Here is a 24,564-nt window from a genome sequence, read left to right as displayed (position 1 = left end):
GTGTCCTTATCCTCGTATGAAGAGACACATCGAACCATTTTAGCCTGCGATAGGAACCAATCAATTGCCTAGGCGGCGAAAATTTCAAAACATTATACAAATCAGGTCCAAATTGAAAAACCAGAATGTCTTCAACTTGTAGAGACTTCTTTGAAGGAAACACGGCTTCTAGATACGGTAATGATAAAGCTGAACAGAATGGAACAAGGAATTTTATCAGGCCCTTACGATCGAAAATGTAGGCTTCTTATTCTAACATTCATGGCATGCAACTATTTGGCTAGATTCTTGTCATTTTTATGGGTTTTCCTAACCATGAACAAACTGATATTTTCTGCACCACAATTTTGTACATCTTTCTCCGCAGCCATGAAAATATAGCGCGGAAATCTCCTGCCCAGCTCTGAGGCTGATGATGATAAAGACGTTCGAGGAGCTTCATAAGGGAAGTTAGAGTGTATTTATTTGGCCTGGTGTCGATCGGACAAATCTATCCTACATGAGATATTATCTCCTTGCACATTTCGCCATTGTCGAGTTGTTATCGGGATGTCCCTTCCCAAGATCGCAAGATTAGGTTGAGAAATATCTGAAACAAAATTCTAAAATAATGAGCTTAATGGTCAAGAAAAGACGAAAACTATCAAATTATGTTATACAACAACAGAAAACTTTAAGCCTCTAGTAAGTTTATATACTAAAATATCCCCATGTCTCCTCACATGAAGTAGCATGCTTCAAATTGAACCACTAATGGCATTGAGAACAAAATCAAAAAAAATTGAACCCCTGCTTTCAAGTGCTTCCTCACATTGTTCGCTATTGATTGGCCATGACTCTTGATAGTCAGCCACCACTTACCCAGCATGCTCCGCTGCACAATGCCACCTTTCCTGCCATAGAGGAGTTGTCTGGTACGATGTGGCCATATAGGAAAACAAATGATAAGAGATTAAAGCAAAAAAACACGGAAAGAAGTGGCAGTGATAGAATTACCTCATATGCATCTAGGAAGAAAATGGAGGTTACTTCAAGTGATCAGAGCTCATTGAAAGGACATTGCACAGCATGGGACATGTACCCCCTCACGTCGCCTCCTTTAGGCAACCGAGGGAGCGATAACCCTAACCCCCGCCACCACCTCCCCCAGCCTCCCTCTCTCTCCTTGCCGTCCCGGAGGCTGCTCCCGACGAAGCCGTGCATCGCTGGTGATGGGGGCGGCGGGGATCTGCTCGTGGGTCCCCACGTGTGGCGAAATGGAGGCAGGCTGCTGCGCGAGGGGGATGGTCCCTGCATCTGGCAGCACGGCGGCCCCCTCTCTCTCACCCTCCGCCCGGCCTCACCAGCGCTTGGGTGGCTGCAGGCGAGGTGCCGCGCGTCGCAACCATGTGAGGGACCACGGAAGCCAGGGCGGTGGCCCTGGATGGCCGAGCGGGCGGCATTGGTCCTGGCGGTGGTAGACGTTTGCCGATGATGTTGACCGCCGTCCTTGGTCGTGCGGACGGCGAGGGGACGGTGGACGGTGGTTGTTGTGCGGGGTCACCCCGTTGACCCCCGCCAGATCCCATCCCCTTGGCTTCAATTCCTCCAGATCGGGAGCCCTCTCGGGGTGGTGGGGCTGGGGCTCTGTCCGGGAGAAATCCCTAGCCGGCGTTGGCGACATTTCGAACGCCGCTTTCCTCCTTGGGGGCTACGTCGAGGTACATCCCTTTTCCCTCCTTCCCTATGCATAACCTTACTCGGCTTTGCCACAGCTCTCAGCGGAGCAGTAAGCTTTGTGTCGGTGCCTACCCGATTGACAGCCTTCCAATATTTTTCAGGCTGCTCTTCTGCCTACGAGAATGCAAACATAAGTACAGTTTAATAAGCACCAAACAAGATGTCAAAAAACGAGCCAAGATGATGAAGCTCCAACCAAGCTATTGGATACAGCCGAAGCTTAATTCCTGGAGCAACAAGACTACAAAATGAAGAAATGCAAGAGCACAAACTCGCTGGGATTAATCATGTTTAAAACCCCATCAAATATGCCATGTTTGAAATAAGCTCTATTATTTTTTCAGTAGTAGTCAAATGGGGAGGTGAATGAGAGCTCCATCTTATACATGGAATTTTGAAAATTTTACATTACTAAGCAAACAGTGCTGAACATACTTAATAAAAACCAACCTAAGTTTGCTACAGCAGAAGTTCGGTAGGTAATGATTGTATGCGCCATACTTTACGGGCGACATAGATTAACCAATAGCTAAATCCAAACAATATTTAGTATCTATAGTTGAACATGCATGATTCTGCAATGAGGAGCTTAATGAATCTATAATGCATCGCTTATATACTACACGGAGCATTAACCTACAGGAACCACAATGTCGATTTGGTATAAAAAATAATATTCCCACAAGTTGTAAGATCTTACCAAAAAATGTATTCACTATACAATACCTCTTCTGTTCATTTTCTGATGTTGTTTCTTGGTCTCAACATCAAGGAACATGGAGTTCTTCCCTGAAAAAAGGTAAACGAACACGGAGCACTAATATGACTGAATAGATTGTTCCATAAAACAGTGGACAGTTTCATATGTTTAAGTGAAGCAGATCGTTTTCCCATATGCCAAAGTCTTGCGGACTGGTTGATGCCGTCAATGGCGCCGGTGACGACGGGCCAGAGCCCACAGCGGCAGCGCAGGGGGTTGTCGGGGTGGAGGAAGGCGGCGTGGATGGTGGACCCGCTGTGGTCCTCGAGACCTCGACCCTGGGCTCCATGGGCGACAGGCCCCGTGGAGGAGCAGCCCGCTCATCGCCGAATGGGCCGGAGGGGTCTTGCTTGGCGGCTGTTATCTCAGGTGTAGGTCGCCGGAGGAGGAGGGGCACATGCATTGCAGTGTGTCGGCGAGAACGGTCGTCACTGGAGGACGACAAGACGGGGCGGCGGCGGCCAACCCTAGCGTCATTGGTCACCTCTCTTTCTTCTCTCAGTATTTTGAGGAAACTAGTACAAATGCCCGTGCGTTGCCACGGGTCTCAAATTTCATTTCTCAATGCATATATATAGAATGACATTAAGCCTTATGAGCAACATCTTCAACCGAGAAAGAAATATCTCCTACACGGATATTATTCTGGTTCATCAGTTGAATCCTCGATTGCTTCGATATTTTCCATACGATATATGTCAAGGCGATCATTTATGTCGAGATGCTCTTGATGTCTTTCTCCTCACGCTCTTGATGTCTTTCTCCTCACTTCTGTAGTGCTCCTTCCTTTTCACTTCTATACTTATAGTAAAATGCCTTGCCATGGTGCCATGATATCTTTTGGTTTTGACAACCATGTAGTTCGACATTCAATTAAATGCATTTCGAGAAGCTATAATTTTAGCAACGAGTTTTCAAATGCTTAGGATACTGATACATATTGAGAAGCCTTAATTTTGCAGCCATATATATGCATAACCAAACTTTCTTTTTAAGCCTTAATTAACTTGAAACTTTCCTTGAGTCATGACATTGCAAAAAAATAAAAATAAAAACTCACACCCAAACTGGGACACAAACCATCCTATTAGTGCCTCTAGCCTGCCTCCCCACTCTCGACCTTCCCACTTTCTACCTCCCTCTATTTCTCTTTGGTCAAGAATCCTTTCCTTGCCTCCCCACTACCGGCGACCGGACTGCCCAGTCCCATGCCTTCCAGTCGCTAGCCACGACGAGCGCCTTCTCCCCACCGCTGCCGCCATTACCTATCCCTGGTGGCACGCCCATGTTCTTCTCCGCCGCTTGTCGTTGGTTATGGCACTCAAGGGAGGAGGCTCGCGGTAGGCCCACAACCCAGCGCTTGGCGCCATGGAAGAGTGACAGACCTTGTCTCTTGTCTCAACCGTATATGTGGTACACATGTAATCATCTGCATATGTTTAGCATAGGTTAATCGGTGACCTCACAGAACTGAAAGTATTACAATATGATAATTAAATAAGTCAAACCTATAAGTATATGCCATGTAAATGAAAATTATCCATTGTCACCAACAGATTTTAAACAGAATCTCATAATACTGAGAGAAGACATTATAGTTTGAGGTGATGATGGAAATATCCATTGTCATGCATATACAGGGAGGCCTTGCAGTATTTGCAACGTAAATTCCAGGGAGGCGAACATGCCTTTCTCTCGTAGCATCATAGAAATTAAATTCCTGGAAAGAGAGAAAAAATCAAGTACAGTTAGGTAGCAAACAACCAGTTTGAGAAAAGTAAGTTTACAACCCCCGAAAAAAATCTCCAGCTCACAAATTGTCCATCCATTTCCTTATGAACATACATTTTTGTCCAACTGAGTTCTAGATTGATGAATACCAAAAAATTGCTTCAAAATGCACATTGTCTTTCCAGACAAAAAGCAAACTATTTTCTAAAGATCCATCATTGTCATTTATACTGTATCGTGAGGATCCAAATCCTTGTCGAATGCGCACAAGTCTTCGACATACACGTATCATCAGGAAACCTTTCTCAAATAATGGGAGGCATGCAACTTTTGATGAGGAAGAGAACTGATGCAATCAGTATTATTGTCCACCAGATCACAAGAAAATTCCATCCTTGCAATATCTTCAAAAAAGGCCCCTACCATTTGAAGTGCTTATAGTCTTTGAGGCTAGTCAGCGTAGCTAGGTACTGTTGATGGAATTCTTCAAAGGTTACGGTGATATACAATCTGGCCAGATCTTTTCGTCAGCGGGAGTTGCCACATGTGTTGGATTTGGTGGACGACGGTGATGGTGCGCATGATGGCGTGCTCCGGCTGCCCTGCCGGTAAAGGAAGCATTGGCAGTAGGGTGCTTGCTCAGGGTGAAAGCTCCGCTTGACTTGGTTGGTGCCGGCGATGGCGACGCCCTGGGGCGCCATTCCCCTTCTTGGAGGCATCGTTGTGGAGCTCCTACCTCTACTGCCTTCGAGGTTTCGTGCCCTCCGGGTGAAAACCCAAGCTCTTGCCTTGGTCGGAGCGGGCGATGGTGGCGGGCTCGTCACTTCCCTTCTTGGAGGCGTCATCTTTGGAGGGCATGACCTTCTCTCGGCGAGGGTGGTTTGTTTGCTGGGCTGCGTTGCCTTGCAGTCTGCGTTGGAGGATGCCGAGGCGGCGGCCTCGGGTAGGTGGCTGTGAGCCAGGGCGGCGGCCCTGGAAGGCGGTGCGGCATCATCTCTATGGTGCGGGGATGCGGCTTGTCACGGCTTGGGTGGCGACCCTGGCCGTGTGGGCGGCATGGCAGTCGGCTCGGCCGGACGCGTCTTGGAGGGGACGGTCCGACGTTATGTCGGGGCGGCGGCCCCAGATGAGTTGGTGTGATGCCCGTGGTGCGGCCTGTTTGCCACTGTGCGGCCAGGTTGCGGGTGGACGGTTCGTGCGGCGTTGCAGCTCCAGAGCGAGCGGTGGTACGTCGGGGCGACAACCCCGGAAGGTGGTGGTCTTGGTGGACTTGCAGGGCGCGACGGAGCAGCGGTGTGTCGGAGCGGAGGCTCCGAATGTTCGTCATCTTCGAGGGTTCTTGACCTTCGGTCGCGTGGGCGATAAGGTTTCTCTAGACTGTGGGCTTGGGCGGCAACGACAATGGTGCTGAGCTTGGTTTGGTTGCTGCAAGACCGTGTTAGTCGGCTCCATCCCGGCGTGTCCGAATGTCTCTGTCCCGGCCTCCTCTTGGTGTGAAGTCGAATGTGCCTTTGGGTGGTGTACAATGACCTTCGAGGGGCGGTCCGGCGGTGGAGGTCCTTTTCGGCGCAGGTCTTGTGCATCTCCTCTCTGGGGCTCGTCGTCAGAATCTAAGCTACCAACCTTTTCTTGGGGAGCCATCTGTTTGGCATATGCCAACTTGAGCTTCGCGTTTGTGTAGCTTCTGTGGATAGCCAGGGTGGCTCGGTGTACCCTTCGCGGCACCGTGTGGGTGGGTGTGGGCTTGGCCCTGTCTTTGTAGGTTTTCGCCCGATTTTCTCCTAAAAACCGGGCACCTTCTGCTTAATTAATGGATGAGGCAAAGCTCTACTCCTAATGTTCAAGACAGATAGCAATCGCTTATACATTACACTTATCTTCACTTATGTGATAGGAATCCGTGAAAAATAAACCAGGAGAATGTGTATCAGAAATAATAGCTATGTCATTTCATGACATAACCACAAGGTCTAGTAAATCTCTACACCATACTGAGTACAGTTTGAAGTTTCTACAAGCAGTTTCCACTATACATCAGTTCATGTTACTGTATAGCCATTCCCACTCGATGGGAACTTGGGAAGCACAAAACAAGAACAACTCATAGAGGGCCACCTAGAAGTCAAGTAATCCCCAACTATTTAGTCACATGGCAATTCACTCATGACAATCTAGTAGAAGAAAAAAAAACTTAAGTTGTTGCAATATAATCTATCATGATGTTCCATAGTGAAATACCAACTAAAGAAAAAAAATCCATACAATGTAGGCACTAACTATCATCACCGGATCAGTGGTCGGAGAGAGTCAGGGAGAGCGGAGAAGATCTTAATACAGACCTCGCCGTCCTGCCGAGGCGCTACCTGCACGTTCTCTATCACCAGCAGCTTGTTCGCCTCATAGGCCAGCGCCGCTGCGCCCACCCGCTCGAGATCAAACCAAGCATGAATTGAACCATCCGTCACTGACCTCAAGACTGGCAAGCTCTCAGCAAATACAACCTCTGGAGGAAATAATTACAATATTACACATTATGATCAACATCCTTCAACAATACAATCATATCTACGATACATTCAGGAAAGGAATGCATATATACACCATTAGCTAGCTCATTAAGTTAAGGGTACATATTTGTTGCCCCGAGATGCTATTAGCCTCCATTTCATATCACAGAACTATTATTTTGAAACAGAATTTAGGGTATCTCAAACATAGTAGGAACAATAGATACCTTGATCATCAGCTGGTCCAAAAGCATTATCAAATTTTTTCCCTTTAAATTTAGATTCCCTTTTTCTTCCTGCCCATTGTGTTCCCATTCTTGATGAACCCTGACGAAAATTGAACCTAAACAGATTTTAAAAACAAAGAACAGTACACAGGGACGAGATGAGGAGCATACCCTGATGGACCTAAACTCTGTAGGATGCGATGTCCACTGAAATCCACTGAAATCCAGATTCACCGATGGGATACCAATTAGTCAAGGAATCCTGCTGAGCGGCACTGTTAAGCTGCATTCTTATTCAGAAATTGAAGTAGCACATCATCTGTGAAATAAAGTACGAGTAGCAAGGTTAAATTACTTTTTAAATCCACAGAGAAAAATGTAAACATATGAACGGGAATGTTGCATCGATGCAGCGATCAACATGACAACTGAGCAAAAAGACAGATCGTAGGCGCATAATAATTCTAAAGAATAAATCCGTCTAGGTCAGTACATGGATTGAGGAAGAAGGGAAAAGCTCATCACTGCATTATACTCCGTCCTTGACCCACTCTTCGTTGGTGCACTCACCTGGAGATACGTGGAGCCAGGCCACACCTAGATCCAGTACAGGAGTAGGCGCAATCCAGGTCAAGGCTATGGCGGCGCGTCGTGGATTTCAGCGGGACATCGGCGCCGGTGGATTCAAGGATGGCGGCGGCGGTGAAATCTGCGGGAAGGGCAGCGCAGGCGTGAAGGGATGGGGACGGGGCGGATCCGGGCGCTACAGGTTGGTGGGAGCGCTGAATGAAACTCGCCCAACTCTGCCGAGACTCCTCCTGTGGGCGATTATCTACTCCCAACTTTCTCCTCATCTGCGGCTCCTCGCCCCTCTCCCGGCGGGTCTCAAGGCGGTGGCTGCTGGGCGTTAACGGGCGTGGGACGGTGGGGACGGCGGCGACGACCATAGACGAACTCGACTTGTGACGGCTTGTAGTTGTCGTTTTCGAGATCGCACGCCTTATCTGGTACATCGACTTCGTCCTTGTTCATGCGAGCCGCGCCGCCCGTCGTGGAGATCGATCGATTCCTAGATGATCGAGCCACGCCGCCCGTCATCGAGATCGATCGAGTCCTAAATGATCAAGCGTTTAACATAGGGGTTAGGTTGATCTTGACGACTCTACGGAGGTGACGTTTTTCGTGGAGAATGTATGCTTCTTTGTCGGCTAAAATCATGGAGTTGGCCTGATGTGTTTTTTTTTTTGGAATGTATGTCCGTAGTTTGGTGGGAGGGTAAAATGGTCAGAAGAAAATATGTAGGACGAAATCTTTGACCGGAGGAAACAGAACCAGTTCCTCCTTTTTAGATAGTAGAGATAAGGGGTTGGTGTTTCGGCAGGACTGGAGTAGTCGAGATTAGCGCAACCAGGGAAGGTCCTCTAATCTAGCGCTAACCAAAGAAGAATTGGAGCGACCAGTACAATAACAACAAGTAAAGATTTTTATTGACAGGATAATCAATTGAGCATCAAATCTGGGATTTCTTATTGTGCGGTAATTTTTCTTGAACTTGCCTTTTTTGTGTGGTGGAACCTCTGAGACATCGGATGTGGATTGGACGGTCTGGATTGTTTTAATGACGACTACCAAAGTGCGTTGAGTGTCAAACGACCAACTCCCATTTAATAGTAAAGACTAGGTGGCAAATACGTGAGCAAGTGGCCAGAATCAGATGATTCAATTGCATCACTGTCATGTTTAGGCGGTTTAGTGTCGAAATGGCCGGATTGCGATTTGCTAGGAGAGGCCCGTTCATCCCAGCTCTGCATGGTCCATAACGGGACGACCGACGAGGACCCGCGCGAGAATTTGCCGATTGAAGCCATGATTGATGCATGGAATACATGTGATGTCGATTTGTCATTAAAACTAGAGAGGAGAAAAGAGTTCATACGTGAAAATCCTTTTTCTCATCATCTTTGCGCAACGGTATTTTCAATTTCTTAATGTGAGCAGCTGGTCCCGGTCCACATCAGCAAAACAATAGTGATAGGTGGGTCCCACCTACCAGTTTTTGTGTCAATTTGTTATGAATTAGCGATTAGTGTTTTTTTGCGAAAATCTTGGTAAAATGTGGTAGTTTTTTTTTTTCCCGGGACACAAAGTGGTACTAAAATAGACATTTAGCGGAGAATGTGGTTGTTCTAGGCTAACAACTCCCGGCATGCTCACCGGTCTCATTCATCGTTGGTGTGGCACGGCAGGCGTCCTCGTGGAGCCGCTTGATGGTAGGGAGGTATCCATGTCGTAGAAAGGTGTTAGATGCATTTATCAGGTGCTATCTCATCCAAAATTCGAGAGGTTAGAGAAGGTTATGTCAATGTTTTGAACACCGTCAGTAAGGAAAATGAGATCTTTGTTGTGTATTGATGTCTTTGCCGACTGCTAAATGCGGGGTACAAAGCATAAAACACACGAAAAAATCACTTGGCGAAGAACAAACACATGGCAAAAGATTTTTATTTTCTTTAGCAAGTGTTAAAAAAATTACGCTGGTAAAGACAGCCATTATTTTTTTCGATATGGGAGCATTGCTCCGGCCTCTGCATCAATAGATGCACACAGCCATGTCTTTTATTAAAATAACGAACGAAGTTCAAAATAGTGTACTTGTTACAATCACATAGAAACTAAAGCTGTAACAAGGAACAGCCACAAAAAGATGAACAGCAAGCAAAATCTATCCATCTTCAATCTTCAATCCTTCTAGTGTGCCGCCATCCAGTAGCCTGGAAATAACAGTCCCGTGCGACCGTCAGGATTCGGTTGCATCCAATAGCCATAATATCCCGCTGGTCCTCCGGGAGAAGATACGCCCAAAGTTGAATCCAGTGCGCTGCACGAATAATAACCTGCAAAAAATTGTCGAGTATATACTCAGTATATGTTCTGCCACGACCGAGTAAATGCGTACATTACTTAAGACACTGCATTTATTTGTCGCCGTCAGCAACGAAATGCAGCTAGCTACTACGGAATAGTATGATTTTGTGAGAGCACGCTGCACGCAGAACCCAGATGGATGAATAATGGTTCATGCATGCGGTTGGAGTGGAGGAGCATGTTGATGTCCAAATACGTGAGCATGTTGCATGTCGAATGTTGCATCTACAAGCTGGCAAATACGTGAGCAAGTGGACAGAATCAGATGGATCAATTGCATCACGGTCATGTTTAGAGTTGAAATGTATTGCTAGGAGGTTCGTTCATCCCAGCTCTGCATGGTCAATAACGCGACGACCGACGAGACGAGGACCCACGCGCGAGAATTTGCGGACCGAAGGCCCTTGATTGATGGAATACATGTGACTTCGATTTTGTCGTTAAAACTAGAGAGATCCGGAAAGATGTCGTTTGGTAACAAACGCGAGGAGAAAAGACTTCATACGCTCAATTCTTTTTCTCCTATCTTTGCGGAACGACGGAACTAGCATGTAAGCGGTGTGCTAGGATTTTCGATGCCCGGAGATTTCTCCATCGAAATCTTTTTCCGCGAGCTTGTGAGTATGATGAGTTTCGATTGAGGCTATCATGGAGGCGTTGGAATCAAAATACATAGCAGCACGATCCAACGGAATGTGGGTCTGTGGCGACCCCGCAGCAGCGGCTGCGGCTCTCGGCGAGGCCAGGCATGGCATTTGCCGCGGCGTGAGGGGCTGCGGTGGATGGTCTTGCGGTGGAGCTTGGTGATCCACGTCATGGCCTGCTGCCTTTGTTGGCTGGCGTGGGTGGCGGCCGGTGAGGTGTCGACTCCTGGTGGCATTGGTGCTCTTGTGAGGCTCCGGCTAAGGAGGTGTCTACACGGTTAGAGAATACGGTCAAGGAGTTTATTACCCAACATGGCTGGCTGCATAATCATAGGATTGCGGCACCGTTGGTGTAACTAGCTTCTCTTTCATGAATTTCAGAACTATTGTATTTACTTTTTGAGAACTTGTACTATGTTGGGACGGTTGTGTGTATCATAGTTATGCAGAGGCCGGGTGTTTCGTAATAAAGTGCCCTTTATCGGAAAAAAATTGTGAGGCTCCGGCTGCCCTGGCTTTGGCAGATGTTGCTCCGAGAACTCAGCTCCGACTTGGGTCGGTGCCGATGTTGACGACGTCCTTGGACATCGTGCACTCATACCCCTCCTTGGAGGCATCGTCGTGGGGCTCATACCTCCCTTGCCACAAAGGTTTCACCCACTCCGGGTGAAAACACAAGTTCCTGCCTCGGCTAGAGTGGGCGATGGCGTCGGTCTCCATCGTATCCTCCTTGGAGGCGTCGTCTTGGAGAGCACTGCCTTGTTGGGCAGCGGTGGTACGTTTGCCATCCAGTGTCATCGTGCCGGCGGGGATTGAGGATGTTGAGGCGGCGGCTTTGAGCGGGATGCGGAGCGCTGAGGCGGCGGCCCCGGAAGGCGGTGCGGCTGCAACTATATGGTGCATGGCTGCAGCTTGTCACGGCTTGGGTGGTGACCTTGGCTATGAGGGCGGCAGGGAAGTCAGCTCGTGCTGGTGCGTCCTAGAGGGAACGGTCGGATTTTATGTCTGGGCGGCAGCCCCAGATGAGTTGGTGTGATGTTTGTAGTCTGCAGCCGACTGCTCTTGGTAGCTTTGGGCTACGGGCTGCTGGTTCGTGCGACATTACAGCTCGAGAGTGAGCGGCGGTATGTCGGGGCGGCAGCCCCGGTAGGTGGTAGTCTTGGTTGACCGTGCAGGGCGTGGCGGAGCAACGGAATGACAGGGCGGCGGCCCCGAGTGTTGGGCGATGGGTGATTTGGGAGTTCTGGTGGGAAGCTAGTGAGGCAACGACATTGCTGATGAGCAAGGTTTGTGAGCGGCAAGATCATGTTGTCGGCTCCATTCCGGCATGTCTGAGTGTCTTTGTGCTGGTCTTCTCTTGATGCGAAGTCGAAGCTACATTGGGCAGTGTGCGATGACCTCCTGTTGCGGTCAAAACCCACCGGCGGGCAGCGACGGGCAACACAGTAGAGCCGGGAACAACTTAGGGCTGCGGCTGGCCCTGGTCCCTCCGAGCGACGGCCCGCAAAGCCTCTGGTACACACGTCCGATCTTTGGTGCAGGCGTGCCACCTGACCTATACCTGGTCAGGAAGATGATGGAGATGCCTCGCTTAGTTTCCTACATGGCATACACGTAAACATTAAATACGAGCCTCGATCGGCTCTCAGGTTATCCTGTGAATCGGCTCAAGGAGCCGATCCACCCATGATTCGTACGAGGTGCACGAATATATGGTGGTCCTGCTTGATCAAGATAAAGCTAAAGCGATCTACGACGATTTAGGGTTTTCACCGCATAATCGGATCATCCTACTCACGATTGGGCCTCGCGGCCACGCACGGTGATCGTAAGCCGATCCTAGACAAGGCCTAAAAACCAACACGAGGTTGATCCCCGGAACATCCTGTCTAGGACTAGCAAACGACACCCTACGTGCCGCTGGATCCTCCAACCCTTTGTAAGGCCTAACTATTGCAGATATTAAACTAATCCTTGAAGAACAAGGAACAACCGTAACGGATCGGATCTACTAAATAATGATCAAGCGGGGTGCCGCCCCTACACCTAAGATAGGTGTAAGGGCGGCGAGATATGCAAGGGTTGCACTACGATAGCATATGATACGAAGAACAATGCTAACCCTAACATATCTAAGATAACTACATTGCTCGCCATCAAAAAGGCTTCAGTACGAGCAACGCATGAACAACGAAATAAGCTTGTGCTGCCTAGATCGCAAGATGCGATCTAGGCAGCATGATGCTTACCGGTAGAAACCCTCGAGACGAAGGAGTTGGCGATGCGCCAAGATTGATTTGTGGTTGAACGTTGGTTGTTGTTTTTTCCATAAACCCTAGATACATATTTATAGTCCAGGGGACTTTCTAATTTAGGCGTGCACCTAACCGTGCACGGGTAAAACTCTATCTCTTAATCTAAGATACGATCTACTATATTACAGATACACGGGCACGCTAGCCCAAACGTTGCGCATAAGGCCGATTCACGTATATTCTTCCATGTATAATCTTTAAGGCCATCTTGATCGCGGCCCACCTCTGACTCGGTCAGAATCTGGTGATAACACATGCCCCCCTGGTTTTGGAATTGATAATTCCAAAATCACTCTGTTTTTCTTCGTCGGGTCATGCCGTGGCAGAGCAGAACCGTCGCAGCACCCTTCATCATGATGCCCTGCCTTCTCAACTATTCCGCGTGATCTGACCGTTGTCTTTGGGCACCGCCTCCTCGGAAACTGTTGTGGCATTGAATCTCTACTATATCCCCTTTATTTAACCGCTCTGAGCAATTTGCCACTTCATCCCTTTGCTCTATTCTGGCCATCGGCACCCAAAAAACCCTCAACCTCCCATAGCCATGTCCTCCTCTTCTTCCTCCTCCGCCTCGTCGGTCTTCTCCGACTCTTCCTCATCCCGCGAGCCGACGCCGGAGTGGGGTTCGTTGGCGGCGCACGACATTCTCGCCCCAACGTCGTGGGACAAGGAGGAACATGATTCCTTCGTTTTGTCTGAGGATGACAAATCCTTGACCGACGGAGAGGGCGACCTTCAATTCCTCGTCGATGGGGAAGAGGAGGCAGAGAGTGAGGACGACCGCTTCTCCTGGGACGATTTCACCTCCTCCGAGGAAGAAGCGGAGGAGGATGACGACGACTCCCTCGAAGGTTACCCACCAGCGAAGCGCCTCCGCACCTGGTGGGACGACGACAGCGATGACGACGATGAGGAAGATGAGGCTCCCGTAGAAGGTGACGGGAGTTCCGATTAGGAGCCTATCAGCAGCTGCGCCGGCGGCAGCGACGATGAGGGCAGCAACGGCCCTTAGATTAGGGACTAGTAGTAGTAGTCGGCTTTTGTCCTCTTCTTTTCTGAGCAATCGGCTCTTTCTTTGTAAGAAATCCCTCCATTAATGAAGAAAATGTTCCTCAATTAATTTCGCTTCCTTGTTAACTTTGCCGATCGTAGAACGAAGTCGTCGCATAGGGAGCCGATAGCAAAATATCGGCTTTATTATTCTGAAGTCGATGCCCGAACATCGGCTGTACCCTGCTGTCTCCGCATGTTTTCTCAAGTCGATGTCTGCGCATCGGCTGTGATTTTTTTTTTTTACTGGCCGATTTAAAATCGGCCTCCATACCTTACTGCCCATCATCCCACATGCTTGGGAAATACTTCTTGAGGTGTTGACCATTGACGGCTACTGGGAACTTCTCGCCGTCCAACTCTTCCAGCATGTATGCATTACCCTTTAAGGCCTGGACGACTTTGTACGGACCGTGCCAATTAGGAGACCATTTGCCATATGCCTTGTCCCTGGTTCCTAACGGCAACACAGCTTCCCATACTAGATCACCAACTTGAAACTCCTTTGGTCTAACCTGCTTATTGTAGGCACGAGCTACCCTGGCTTTGTTCTCCTTAATCTTCTCCAACGACCAAAGCCTAAGTTCTGTTGCGTCCTCAATAGTGTCACTCATCAAAGCTGCATATTCTTCAACTGTCAGATCATTCTGAAACGTGACACGTCTTGATCCAGCCGTAATTTCCCAAGGTAATACGGCTTCCTGTCCATAGACAAGCTGGTACGGCGAAGTCTTTATAGCTCCATGGCACGACATGCGGTAAGCCCATAAAGCTTCTGATAACTTCTCATGCCAATCCCTAGGGTTCTCGTCAATTTTTCTCTTGATCAGCTTGATCAAGCTCTGATTGGACGCTTCAGCTTGCCCATTAGCTTGAGCATAGTACGGAGATGATCGGATCAGTTTAATCCCCATGTCATCGCAGAACTTTCTGAATTCTTTAGAAACAAAGACCGAACCTCCATCGGTCGTGATAGTTTGGGGAATCCCGAACCTATGAATGACGTGTTCTTTCACAAACTTGATCACATCTTCTAATTTCACCTTCTTCATAGGGACGGCTTCCACCCACTTGGTGAAGTAATCTGTGATAACCAAAATCCATTCATGTTTTTTACTCGACGCCGGATGGATTTTGCCGATCATATCCATGCCCCACCCTCGGAACGGCCAAGGCTTGATGGTAGGGTTCATCGCTGATGCTGGTACCATCTGAATCTTCCCGAACATCTGGCATGCTTGGCACCCCTTGTAGTAATTGAAGCAATCTTCAAGCATGGTGGGCCAATAAAACCCTGATCGCCTGATTAACCACTTCATCTTATGAGCCGACTGATGAGTTCCACAGGCGCCTTCATGCACCTCATGTAAGAGCCGATTAGACTCAGTTGGTCCCAGGCACTTGAGTAGTAACCCTTCCAACGTCCTGTAGAACATGTCGTCTCCTATGAGGACATACTTCATGGCTTTGTATCTTATCCGTTTAGGTGCCCCCCGAGCCGAATCTTTTAAGTAATTGAAGATTTCGGCTCTCCAATCATCCTGTTCCAAGAACTGTACCTGAACTTCCGGCCCGTCAGATATATCTATATAGCCTGACGCCATTTGTGCGAGATTGTTGGCCTCGGTGTTTTGGGATCTTGGGACCCAATTAAAGTTGATGTACCGAAACTGTGTCATCAACTCACGGCATTCCATCCAATACGGGAAAAGCGATTCACTCTCGCACTTATATTCATCCGTGAGCTGGTTAATCACCAACTTGGAGTCTCCAAAAAGCTCTACTGCTTCTGCCCCGGCTTCCAGTAGCAACTCCATCCCCTTACGTACTGCCTCATATTCTGCTACATTGTTGGTGCAGGGGGTAGATAATCTGATGGAGAAGGAGTATTCTGCCCCCCGAGGCGACACGAGCAGAATGCCGATGCCACAACCATCGTCGCAAGCCGATCCATCGAAGAACATAGCCCATGCACGTATAGATAGTGCTGCTATATTGGTACTGATCCGTTCAGCTATAAGATCGGCCAACGCTTGTCCCTTGACTGCTTTCGCAGGCTGATACCGGAGATCGAACTCTGACAACGCAAACATCCACTTACCAAGTCGGCCTTTCAAAACAGGGGCCGACAACATGTGCTTGACAACATCTGACTTGCATATGACGATGATCTCTGCCGTCAAAAGGATGTGATGAAGCTTGGTGCAGGTAAAGAACAGGCAGAGGCAAAGTTTCTCGACCTCAGGATATCTTGTCTCCGCGTCCAGCATCCTTCTGCTGAGGTAGAAAATGACCTTTTCAACGCCCTCGTAGAGTTGCACCACTACCGAAGCGATGGACGTGTCAGCTACTGACAAGTAGATGTAGAACGGCCTGTCTTGCTGGGGCGGAACTAGCACAGGCGGCGTCGTCAGATACCGCTTAATCTCATCAAACGCCTGCTGTCTTTGCCCCCTGAAACTCGTCATCAGATTTAGTTTTCACCAACGCCATGAACGGCTCGATTCGTCCTGACAGATTAGAGATGAATCGTCGGACAAAATTGATCTTGCCGATGAGACGTTGGAGCTCCTTCTTCGTGGTGGGCGGCTGCATGGTGCGCACCGCCTCTTGACTTTTCAGGCCGATCTCAATTCCCCGTTCATGAACCAGAAAACCTAGGAACTGACCAGCCGTCACACCAAAAGCACACTTCTTCGGATTCATTCTCAGTCCGAACTTCCGAGTTCGGTCTTGGACGCGCCGTAAATCATCCAAGTGTCCCTCCATGGAGACAGATTTGACTACCACGTCGTCGATATAGATTTCCACCAACTTACCGATCAGATCATGAAATATATAATTCATGGCTCGTTGGTACGTCGCACCAGCATTCTTCAACCCAAAGGTCATGACTACATATTCAAACAAGCCTACTGCCCCTGGTACTCTGAATGCGGTCTTGTGTATATCTTCCGGAGCCATGAAGATTTGGTTATAGCCGGCGTTGCCATCCATGAAGCTCAACACCTTGTGGCCAGCAGCTGCATTGATCAATGTTTCTGCCACAGGCATCGGATACTCGTCCTTTGGAGTGGCTCTGTTGAGATCTCGGAAATCGATGGCCACACGCCATCGGCCGTCCTTATTCTCCACAGGAACGATACTGGAGATCCACTCAGCGTACCTGCATGGCCTGATGAACCCGGCGGCCAACATCTTCTCGATCTCCTTCTTGACTTCTTCCAGAATTTCGGCCCTCATCTGACGTGCTCGTTGTTGGAACGGCCGAAATCCTTTCTTAAGGGGGAGCCGATGTTCAATGATGCTCCTGTCCAACCTAGGCATCTCCGTGTAATCCCATGCAAAGCAATCTGGGTATTCTTTCAACAGAGCTATCATCTGTCCCCTGAGCAGTGGATCTAACTTTTTGCTGATAAAAGTCGGTCGCGGCTTATCCCCAGGACTGATGTCGACTTCCTCTAGCTCATCAGCCGATGTAAACCCATACCCTAGCTTTTCGTCACCTGTGAGGTCGACGCCACATACCGGGAGAGCAGGTGGTTCGGATAATACGGGCTGATCGCTAGAATCGGCCTTCATCTTGATCATCACCAGGATCTTTTGGCAGTGTCGGGGCCGATCGCGTGGAGCAGCCTCCTCCTTATCTTTGCTATGAGAGCAGCTGCCCTCGTCTCTACCCTTATCAGGGCGGTGCCCCAGTTCTACCATGTTGATGTTGAACGAGTATCTTGGCTGGCACCTCCCAGGGTAAGTGTCCTCAACCCTGTCAACGGCGCACGCCGGTGAATTCGGCACTTCTGGTGCCGCCAATGCGAATGACGACGGTGGACGGGGCTGGAGTGGCACTTCTCCTTGGTAGGTCCCGAGAGCTGGTCCTGACGGAGAGCACTGGTGCCTCATGATTTCCTGTATCATCCGAAAAGCGACACGCTCCAAAGTATTCACCAGGCTCTCAGAATGGCGATGCAGCGAGTGAGTCACCATGTAGCCAATCTCCTGACGCAGGGACCTGGTGCGTTCTTCTGACGGGACGGACAGGTCCACTCCATCGAGCGCACCTTCAGGTGAGAACCCTTTCCACCTGACGCCATGGGAACGGGTTCTGTGAAAAGAGCCGATGAGGTCGGCTTCGAGGATTGCTTTGACCTCGTCATACTTCTTCTTGAGCTCGTCGGTCAGATCCTCGTACGTGACTGGAGTGCCGTCCGCCATCTCAGATGTAGATGGCGATGTGGTTGATGTAGAAGCTTGTCCCACCGGGCGTGCCAGAATGTGTTGCGGTCAAAACCCACCGGCGGGCAGCGACGGGCAACACAGTAGAGCCGGGAACAACTTAGGGCTGCGGCTGGCCCTGGTCCCTCCGAGCGACGGCCCGCAAAGCCTCTGGTACACACGTCCGATGCTGGTGCAAGGGCGTGCCACCTGACCTATACCTGGTCAGGAAGATGATGGAGATGCCTCGCTTAGTTTCCTGCATGGCATACACGTAAACATTAAATACGAGCCTCGATCGGCTCTCAGGTTATCCTGTGAATCGGCTCAAGGAGCCGATCCACCCATGATTCGTACGAGGTGCACGAATATATGGTGGTCCTGCTTGATTAAGATAAAGCTAAAGCGATCTACGACGATTTAGGGTTTTCACCGCATAATCGGATCATCCTACTCACGATTGGGCCTCGCGGCCACGCACGGTGATCGTAAGCCGATCCTAGACAAGGCCTAAAAACCAACACGAGGTTGATCCCCGGAACATCCTGTCTAGGACTAGCAAACGACACCCTACGTGCCGCTGGATCCTCCAACCCTTTGTAAGGCCTAACTATTGCAGATATTAAACTAATCCTTGAAGAACAAGGAACAACCGTAACGGATCGGATCTACTAAATAATGATCAAGCGGGGTGCCGCCCCTACACCTAAGATAGGTGTAAGGGCGGCGAGATATGCAAGGGTTGCACTACGATAGCATATGATACGAAGAACAATGCTAACCCTAACATATCTAAGATAACTACGTTGCTCGCCATCAAAAAGGCTTCAATACGAGCAGCATGAACAACGAAATAAGCTTGTGCTGCCTAGATCGCAAGATGCGATCTAGGCAGCATGATGCTTACCGGTAGAAACCCTCGAGACGAAGGAGTTGGCGATGCGCCGAGATTGATTTGTGGTTGAACGTTGGTTGTTGTTTATTACATAAACCCTAGATACATATTTATAGTCCAGGGGACTTTCTAATTTAGGCGTGCACCTAACCGTGCACGGGTAAAACTCTATCTCTTAATCTAAGATACGATCTACTATATTACAGATATACGGGCACGCTAGCCCAAACATTGCGCATAAGGCCGATTCACGTATATTCTTCCATGTATAATCTTTAAGCCCATCTTGATCGCGGCCCACCTCTGACTCGGTCAGAATCTGGTGATAACACCTCCGAGGGCGGTACGGCGGTGAAGGTCCTATTCGACGGGGGTCTTGCGCATCTCCTCTCCAAGGCCCATCTTCGGTGCTGGAGCTACTATACCAGCCTCTTCTCACGGTGCCATATGATGGCCGATTGTGCCCCACACCGTGGCGTGTGGGTGGATGCGAGTGTGGGCTTAGCCCTGTTATTGTATGTTTTCGCCCAGTTTTCTTTTAAAAGTTGGGCACCTTATGCTTAATTGATGGATGGGGTAAAGGGTTTGCCTCGGTTTTCAAAATAAAAAATCGAAATAATTTTTTTGGCATGTAGAGGATGCACGTATGTACGTGAGTGCTATTTATTTTTCATATCGAAATTTGAAAGCATGTAGCTTAGGTAACAATGACAAGTTTTAAAATGAATAATCTAAAGGAAACACTCTCATTTGCAAGACTCGCGAAGGAGAAAGCCTGGGCAACACAGACCATGGCGCAGTGGCCGGCAGGTTTGCTCACGTACCGGTCTCCTTCGTCGTTGTTGTTGCAGGGCAGACGTCCTCGTGGAGCCGCGTGACGGCAGGGAGGTATCCAAGTCGCAGAAAGGTGATGCATTTATCAGGTGCTATTTGATCGAAAATTTGTCGAGGGTTAGAGAAGGTTCTGTCAATTTCTTGAACGCTCTCGCTACAGGAAACCCCGCTCTTTGTTGTGTGTATTTAGGCTAAAGGGTGGGGTACAAAGCATAAAACACACGACAAATTCACTTGGCGAAGAACAAACACATGGCAAATAAAGACCCGATCTGAGAGTTGGAACTGGCTAGCTTGTAAATACGGTTTGGTGCGTGAGCATATATATAATCCAGATGGATGGGGATTGTTTTGTTTTTCATTCATTCATCAGTTGGCGTGGAGGATGCATGTGAGCAGGTAGCTCGGTATGATATGAGATGGATCAATGAATGAACGGTTTCTGTTTTGTTTGTTAATTTGAGGTCAAGCCCAGGAATTAATAAGGGTAAGTTGATGGACGTGGTAGGACGGCGGCGCATGCGCGCGGGTGAGCATGTTTACATACGCGCCAACGGAATTTGGCGAATTAGTTAACACACGAGTGCACCGCATGCACGCATGCGCGCGTGACTAAACACAGCTGTGAGATGGGTCGTCAGGCTCAGGCGATGGTAGGGAGGTATCCATGTTGTTTAAAGGTGTTAGATGCATTTATTAGGTTCTATCTCATCGAAAATTCGTAAAGTTTTGAGAAGGTTCTGTCAATGTTTTGAACACTGTTAGTAAGGAAAATGAGATCTTTGTTGTGTGTATTTACGTCTTTGCATAGTGCTAAAACGCGGGGTACAAAGCATAAAACACACGACGAATTCACTTGGCGAAGAACAAACACATGACAAAAGTTTTCTTTTTCCTTTTCTTTTTCTTTAACAAGTGTTTAAAAAAAATCAAGAGTACGCCAAAGGAGTACCATATCTTTATAGAAGGCAGAGGTTTGAGTACAAGAACGGCACCACTCGCTATAAGCAACGAGGGTAACCCCACGCAACACCGGCTACAGACCAAACAACCACAACACAAAGCACCTGTCCTAAGTAAAGAACCAAGCCACGTCTCGACCGACGCCAGGCACCTCCGTAGATGAACAACTCCGGAAAGACCTTCCTTGTCGACGCACCATCCGAAGGAGATCAATGACGGGACTTGGTCGGACCCAAGAAGATGTCCTCAAGAACATGCCAGCAAAGACGTGCATAGCGCCCTGGAAAACTGCCGCGGACCGCTGCGCCACCGGATTAAAGCCGCAAGGAACCTCTGCATCGTGTCTTCTCGCACGAAGCTCCCAACAGAGTCATGACGTAGACGACGCCGCCATCGTGCCGATCCGCACCGGATCGAGGCTTTCGCCCGAAGACACCCAAACTCCAACAGGGTAGGGAGATGTCGACACTCCACGGCGACGCCTCCAAGGAGGGGAACGACGCCCACGGGCGCCGTCGCCACCGGCCCGACCCAAGCCGGGCAAGACTTTCATCCGAGTCGTCGACCATCTCCGAAACCTAGAGCATGGGCAGAGCCCCTTTGAGCCTCTCACCGCTATCGCCACAGCGCCTCAACGATGAAGTCGCAAAAAACTGCAAACCACTCCGACACACCCCGCAACGCCGAAGATTAGGTCAAACTCCATCTCCACCTCCATCCCGACCAGGCACCGCAGCCTCCACGCTCCCCTCCAGCCAGAGCAACGCTGCCCGCGGTGGACCTCGCCCACTCCAGGCGCCCACCCACGTCCAGCTCGCCCCGGCCCAGCAGACCCAGATCGGGCATGCACTCCATCCTCCTCTCTCCACCGTCGGGCGACGTAGACCGCGCCGGACTTGAGGCGGCGGACCTCAGCTCGCTGAGGCTCTCCCTGGCCGAGCTTCTCCGCGCCACCACCTCCCGCACCGGCCACGCCCAGCGCCTCCCAACGTCGCTCCTGCTCCGCTCCGCTGCAGGCCTCGTCGGCCTCCGCCATGTGGCGCCGCGCCGCATCCCTCCCCGAACCTCCGCCGTGCGTCGCAGAGCCCGAGAATCCCCCGCGCCGCTGACCGCACTTGCTCGCCGCGCCGCCCATGGCGTCCCGCCTCCGCACGTAGGGGACCCGCCAGGCGTGGCCGCCACCGCCGGCCCTGGCGGCGGCAGCGGCCGGAGGAGGGGATCCCGGCGGCGCTCTAGTGTTTGGTGGGTATCGCCTCCGGAGTCGCCCGTGCGTGGCGACCCGGGAGGTATCCTCCTCACTCGTTGAGGATAAACAGAACCAACTGGAAGTGAAGGCATGCGTCACAAGTGTTAAATTTTGCGTGTATAGTATTTTCTTGGCTCAAGCCTCAAATAAATCTGGGTATAAAACGTGGGTCAGGCTTTGGCCACGTGGGAAATGGATGAATGGTTGTGTGCGGAATGAAGAAAATGAAAAGCCGACGAATGACGGCGGGCAGGCAGCAGCCCCGGAGTTCTTAATTAATGCATGCGCACGTGAGCAAAGACGTACTAGTACACGGAATTAATCGAAGCGGGGCGGGGGAGTTTGTGCGCCGCGCACGTGATGGATCGACCGTGTCATACGTACGAGTCGCACACGGTTGTACTAGGCGCGACCGTCCACGAGGCCGCCCACTGCACGGTGTGAATGGAAAGGCGCGCTCACCACACCAGGGATGGAGAGCATTAATTACGCTTAGCTGGCGGATGCATGCGCGCTCGCGCGGGTGAGCATCCGCGCCCACGTCGGAATGGGAGCGATCGATGGGTCTGCCGATTTGTTTCCGTTCACACCTCCCATCGATTAAACATGGACCCCTCCAACCTGGATTCCGGCTCCCCAACCCAACTAGTACTCCTACATGACGAGCGCCTTCGAGCAGGTGCTGACGGCCGAGCCCGGCACGCCCGTACGTCTGCCGCCCCTACACGCTGCTGGACCGGGCGTACGAGGAGACCGTCGCGTCCGCCGCCACCGGGGGATCCACCGCGGTCATCCTCTCGCTGGCCGTCGCCGGGACGGCTCTCCTCAAGTGGGCCTACATCGGGGACAGCGCCTTCGCCGTGTTCCGGGACGGCGCGCTCCTGCACCGTTCGCAGCGCCAGCAGAAGCGCTTCAACTGCCCGCTCCAGCTCAATGGCCGCGGGAGCGGGGACAGCATCACCCAGGCGGACGTCGGCGAGATTGCTGTGAGGCACGGGGACGTCCTGGTGGTCGGCACGGACGGGCTCTTCGACAACGTCTTCGACGCCGACCTGGAGCGGCTCGTGCGGATGGGCACCGCACTCGGCTTCTCTCCCAAGAATATTGCGGACGTCGTCGCGGGCGTCGCCTACGAGATATCCATGAGCGGCTCCACGGACTCGCCCTACAGCTCCGACAGCCGCAAGCTACGAGGAGACCGACGCCGCGGCGGGAAGCAGGATGATATTACTGTCCTCGTCGCCTTCCTTATCTAGTCTTATTTATTCGTCACATGCATCTAGCTTTTTTTTTTCCTTACTTTCTTGTGCACGTATATACTACCAGCTACGTTCTCAATGTTGGGGACTCACAGGTCTAACTCAGTTTGGACCTTCCGACCTCTGCAAATTAATTAGTGGATGTTTAGGTCGTCGATCCAACTGAGAATGCATTATTGGTTCAGTCAACTGTTGATCTTCTCTTTAGTTTGTGTAGACAGTCGCACCATGACATTAGCAGTGTTCTCCCATCCATTAACGAAATAGATGGACTCATGTACTGATCTTGCGTGCCGAGCTTGTGGGAGGCATCAATAAACTTTGTCCCCAACTCCACCGTGTGGTTATCAAGCACAAGGTTTCACATAAGTAAATAAACACAAGTAAAAATAAAATGAGTAGAACTAGATGAAATAAAGTAACTAAGTAAAAACTGTAAAAAGGTTGATTGTTTTTCGGTGTTTTGGATGCAAATAAGAAAAGTAAATATTTTTATATTTTCATATTAAAATAGTGCAACAAATAGAAAATAAGATAAAAGCAATTTAAAGGTGTTTCTTACGTTAAAAAGTGGACCGGGGTTCATGGGTTCACTTGACTATTCTCTATTTTAAATTGTAGTGGACAAATAGTAATTCATAAATGAGATATAAGGATGCAAAACAATAATATGAATAAGATACGCATTCATATGGGTATCATGTCCTAACATAGAGATGATGCAACACATCTCTCTTATACTCCACAAGAAAGGGAAAACTGCATGCAATCTTGTATTAAGAATTAACAGAGTATAGCCATAAATACTTTAACATGATGTTTGAATGTCAAATATGCTACCTTGACCAAACAAGATCATCACTTTTGTCACGTGACGAGCATAGCACATGCATTCACTTCATCCCTAGTGAGGTAGCAAAACAAAAGGCAAAGCCATAATAGATCATGAATTTATTGTCATTATTCAATCACTAAAACCATGATACTCCATTAATACACACATCACCCCACACACGCTCTTACATAGATGTTGAATCAGAACAACTACTTAAGAACGGAGTACATAATATGCATCTATCAATACATCTTACACATAATACGATCAGATATCATATAATAAGGATCCACCACTTAAGTATTACAAATATGACCATAATGAGGCCACTCATATGGCACTAAGAACTATGAAGAACATGAGAGAAATAGATCAAGCTACTGCAACAAACCCGTAGTCTGGAGGTGGACTATTCTCCTTTGGTCATGGTGATGATGAT

The 24,564-nt window shown here is 49.5% G+C and overlaps 1 protein-coding gene and 1 pseudogene across 5 annotated transcripts; one reads left to right on the top strand and one right to left on the bottom strand.

Moving 5' to 3' along the window:
* Positions 1–3,480: 3,480 nt before the first annotated feature.
* Positions 3,481–8,138, bottom strand: LOC127318300 (uncharacterized). 5 transcript variants are annotated; one of them, XM_071821590.1, is made up of 6 exons: positions 7,515–8,138; positions 7,116–7,263; positions 6,945–7,060; positions 6,550–6,713; positions 3,988–4,199; positions 3,481–3,908 (listed from the first exon to the last, which is right to left on the bottom strand). In XM_071821590.1, the coding sequence occupies exons 3-5, from the start codon at positions 7,030–7,032 to the stop codon at positions 4,026–4,028; spliced, it is 426 nt and encodes a 141-aa protein (XP_071677691.1). In that variant the 5' UTR covers positions 7,033–7,060; positions 7,116–7,263; positions 7,515–8,138; the 3' UTR covers positions 3,481–3,908; positions 3,988–4,025. The 5 variants fall into 5 exon arrangements, 3 of the variants coding, with proteins under 3 accessions (XP_071677691.1, XP_071677692.1, XP_071677693.1); XM_071821591.1 differs by having other exon boundaries at positions 6,945–7,044; XM_071821592.1 differs by having other exon boundaries at positions 6,945–7,033.
* A 14,551-nt stretch (positions 8,139–22,689) lies between these two features.
* Positions 22,690–23,287, top strand: LOC127318295 (putative protein phosphatase 2C 23; annotated as a pseudogene).
* Positions 23,288–24,564: the final 1,277 nt, after the last annotated feature.

This window comes from Lolium perenne, chromosome 6 (genome assembly GCF_019359855.2).
Source record: "Lolium perenne isolate Kyuss_39 chromosome 6, Kyuss_2.0, whole genome shotgun sequence".
NCBI classification, from domain to species: domain Eukaryota; kingdom Viridiplantae; phylum Streptophyta; class Magnoliopsida; order Poales; family Poaceae; genus Lolium; species Lolium perenne.
The sequence above is the reverse complement of the archived record's forward strand: the minus strand, read 5'-3'. Positions and strand labels throughout refer to the sequence as shown.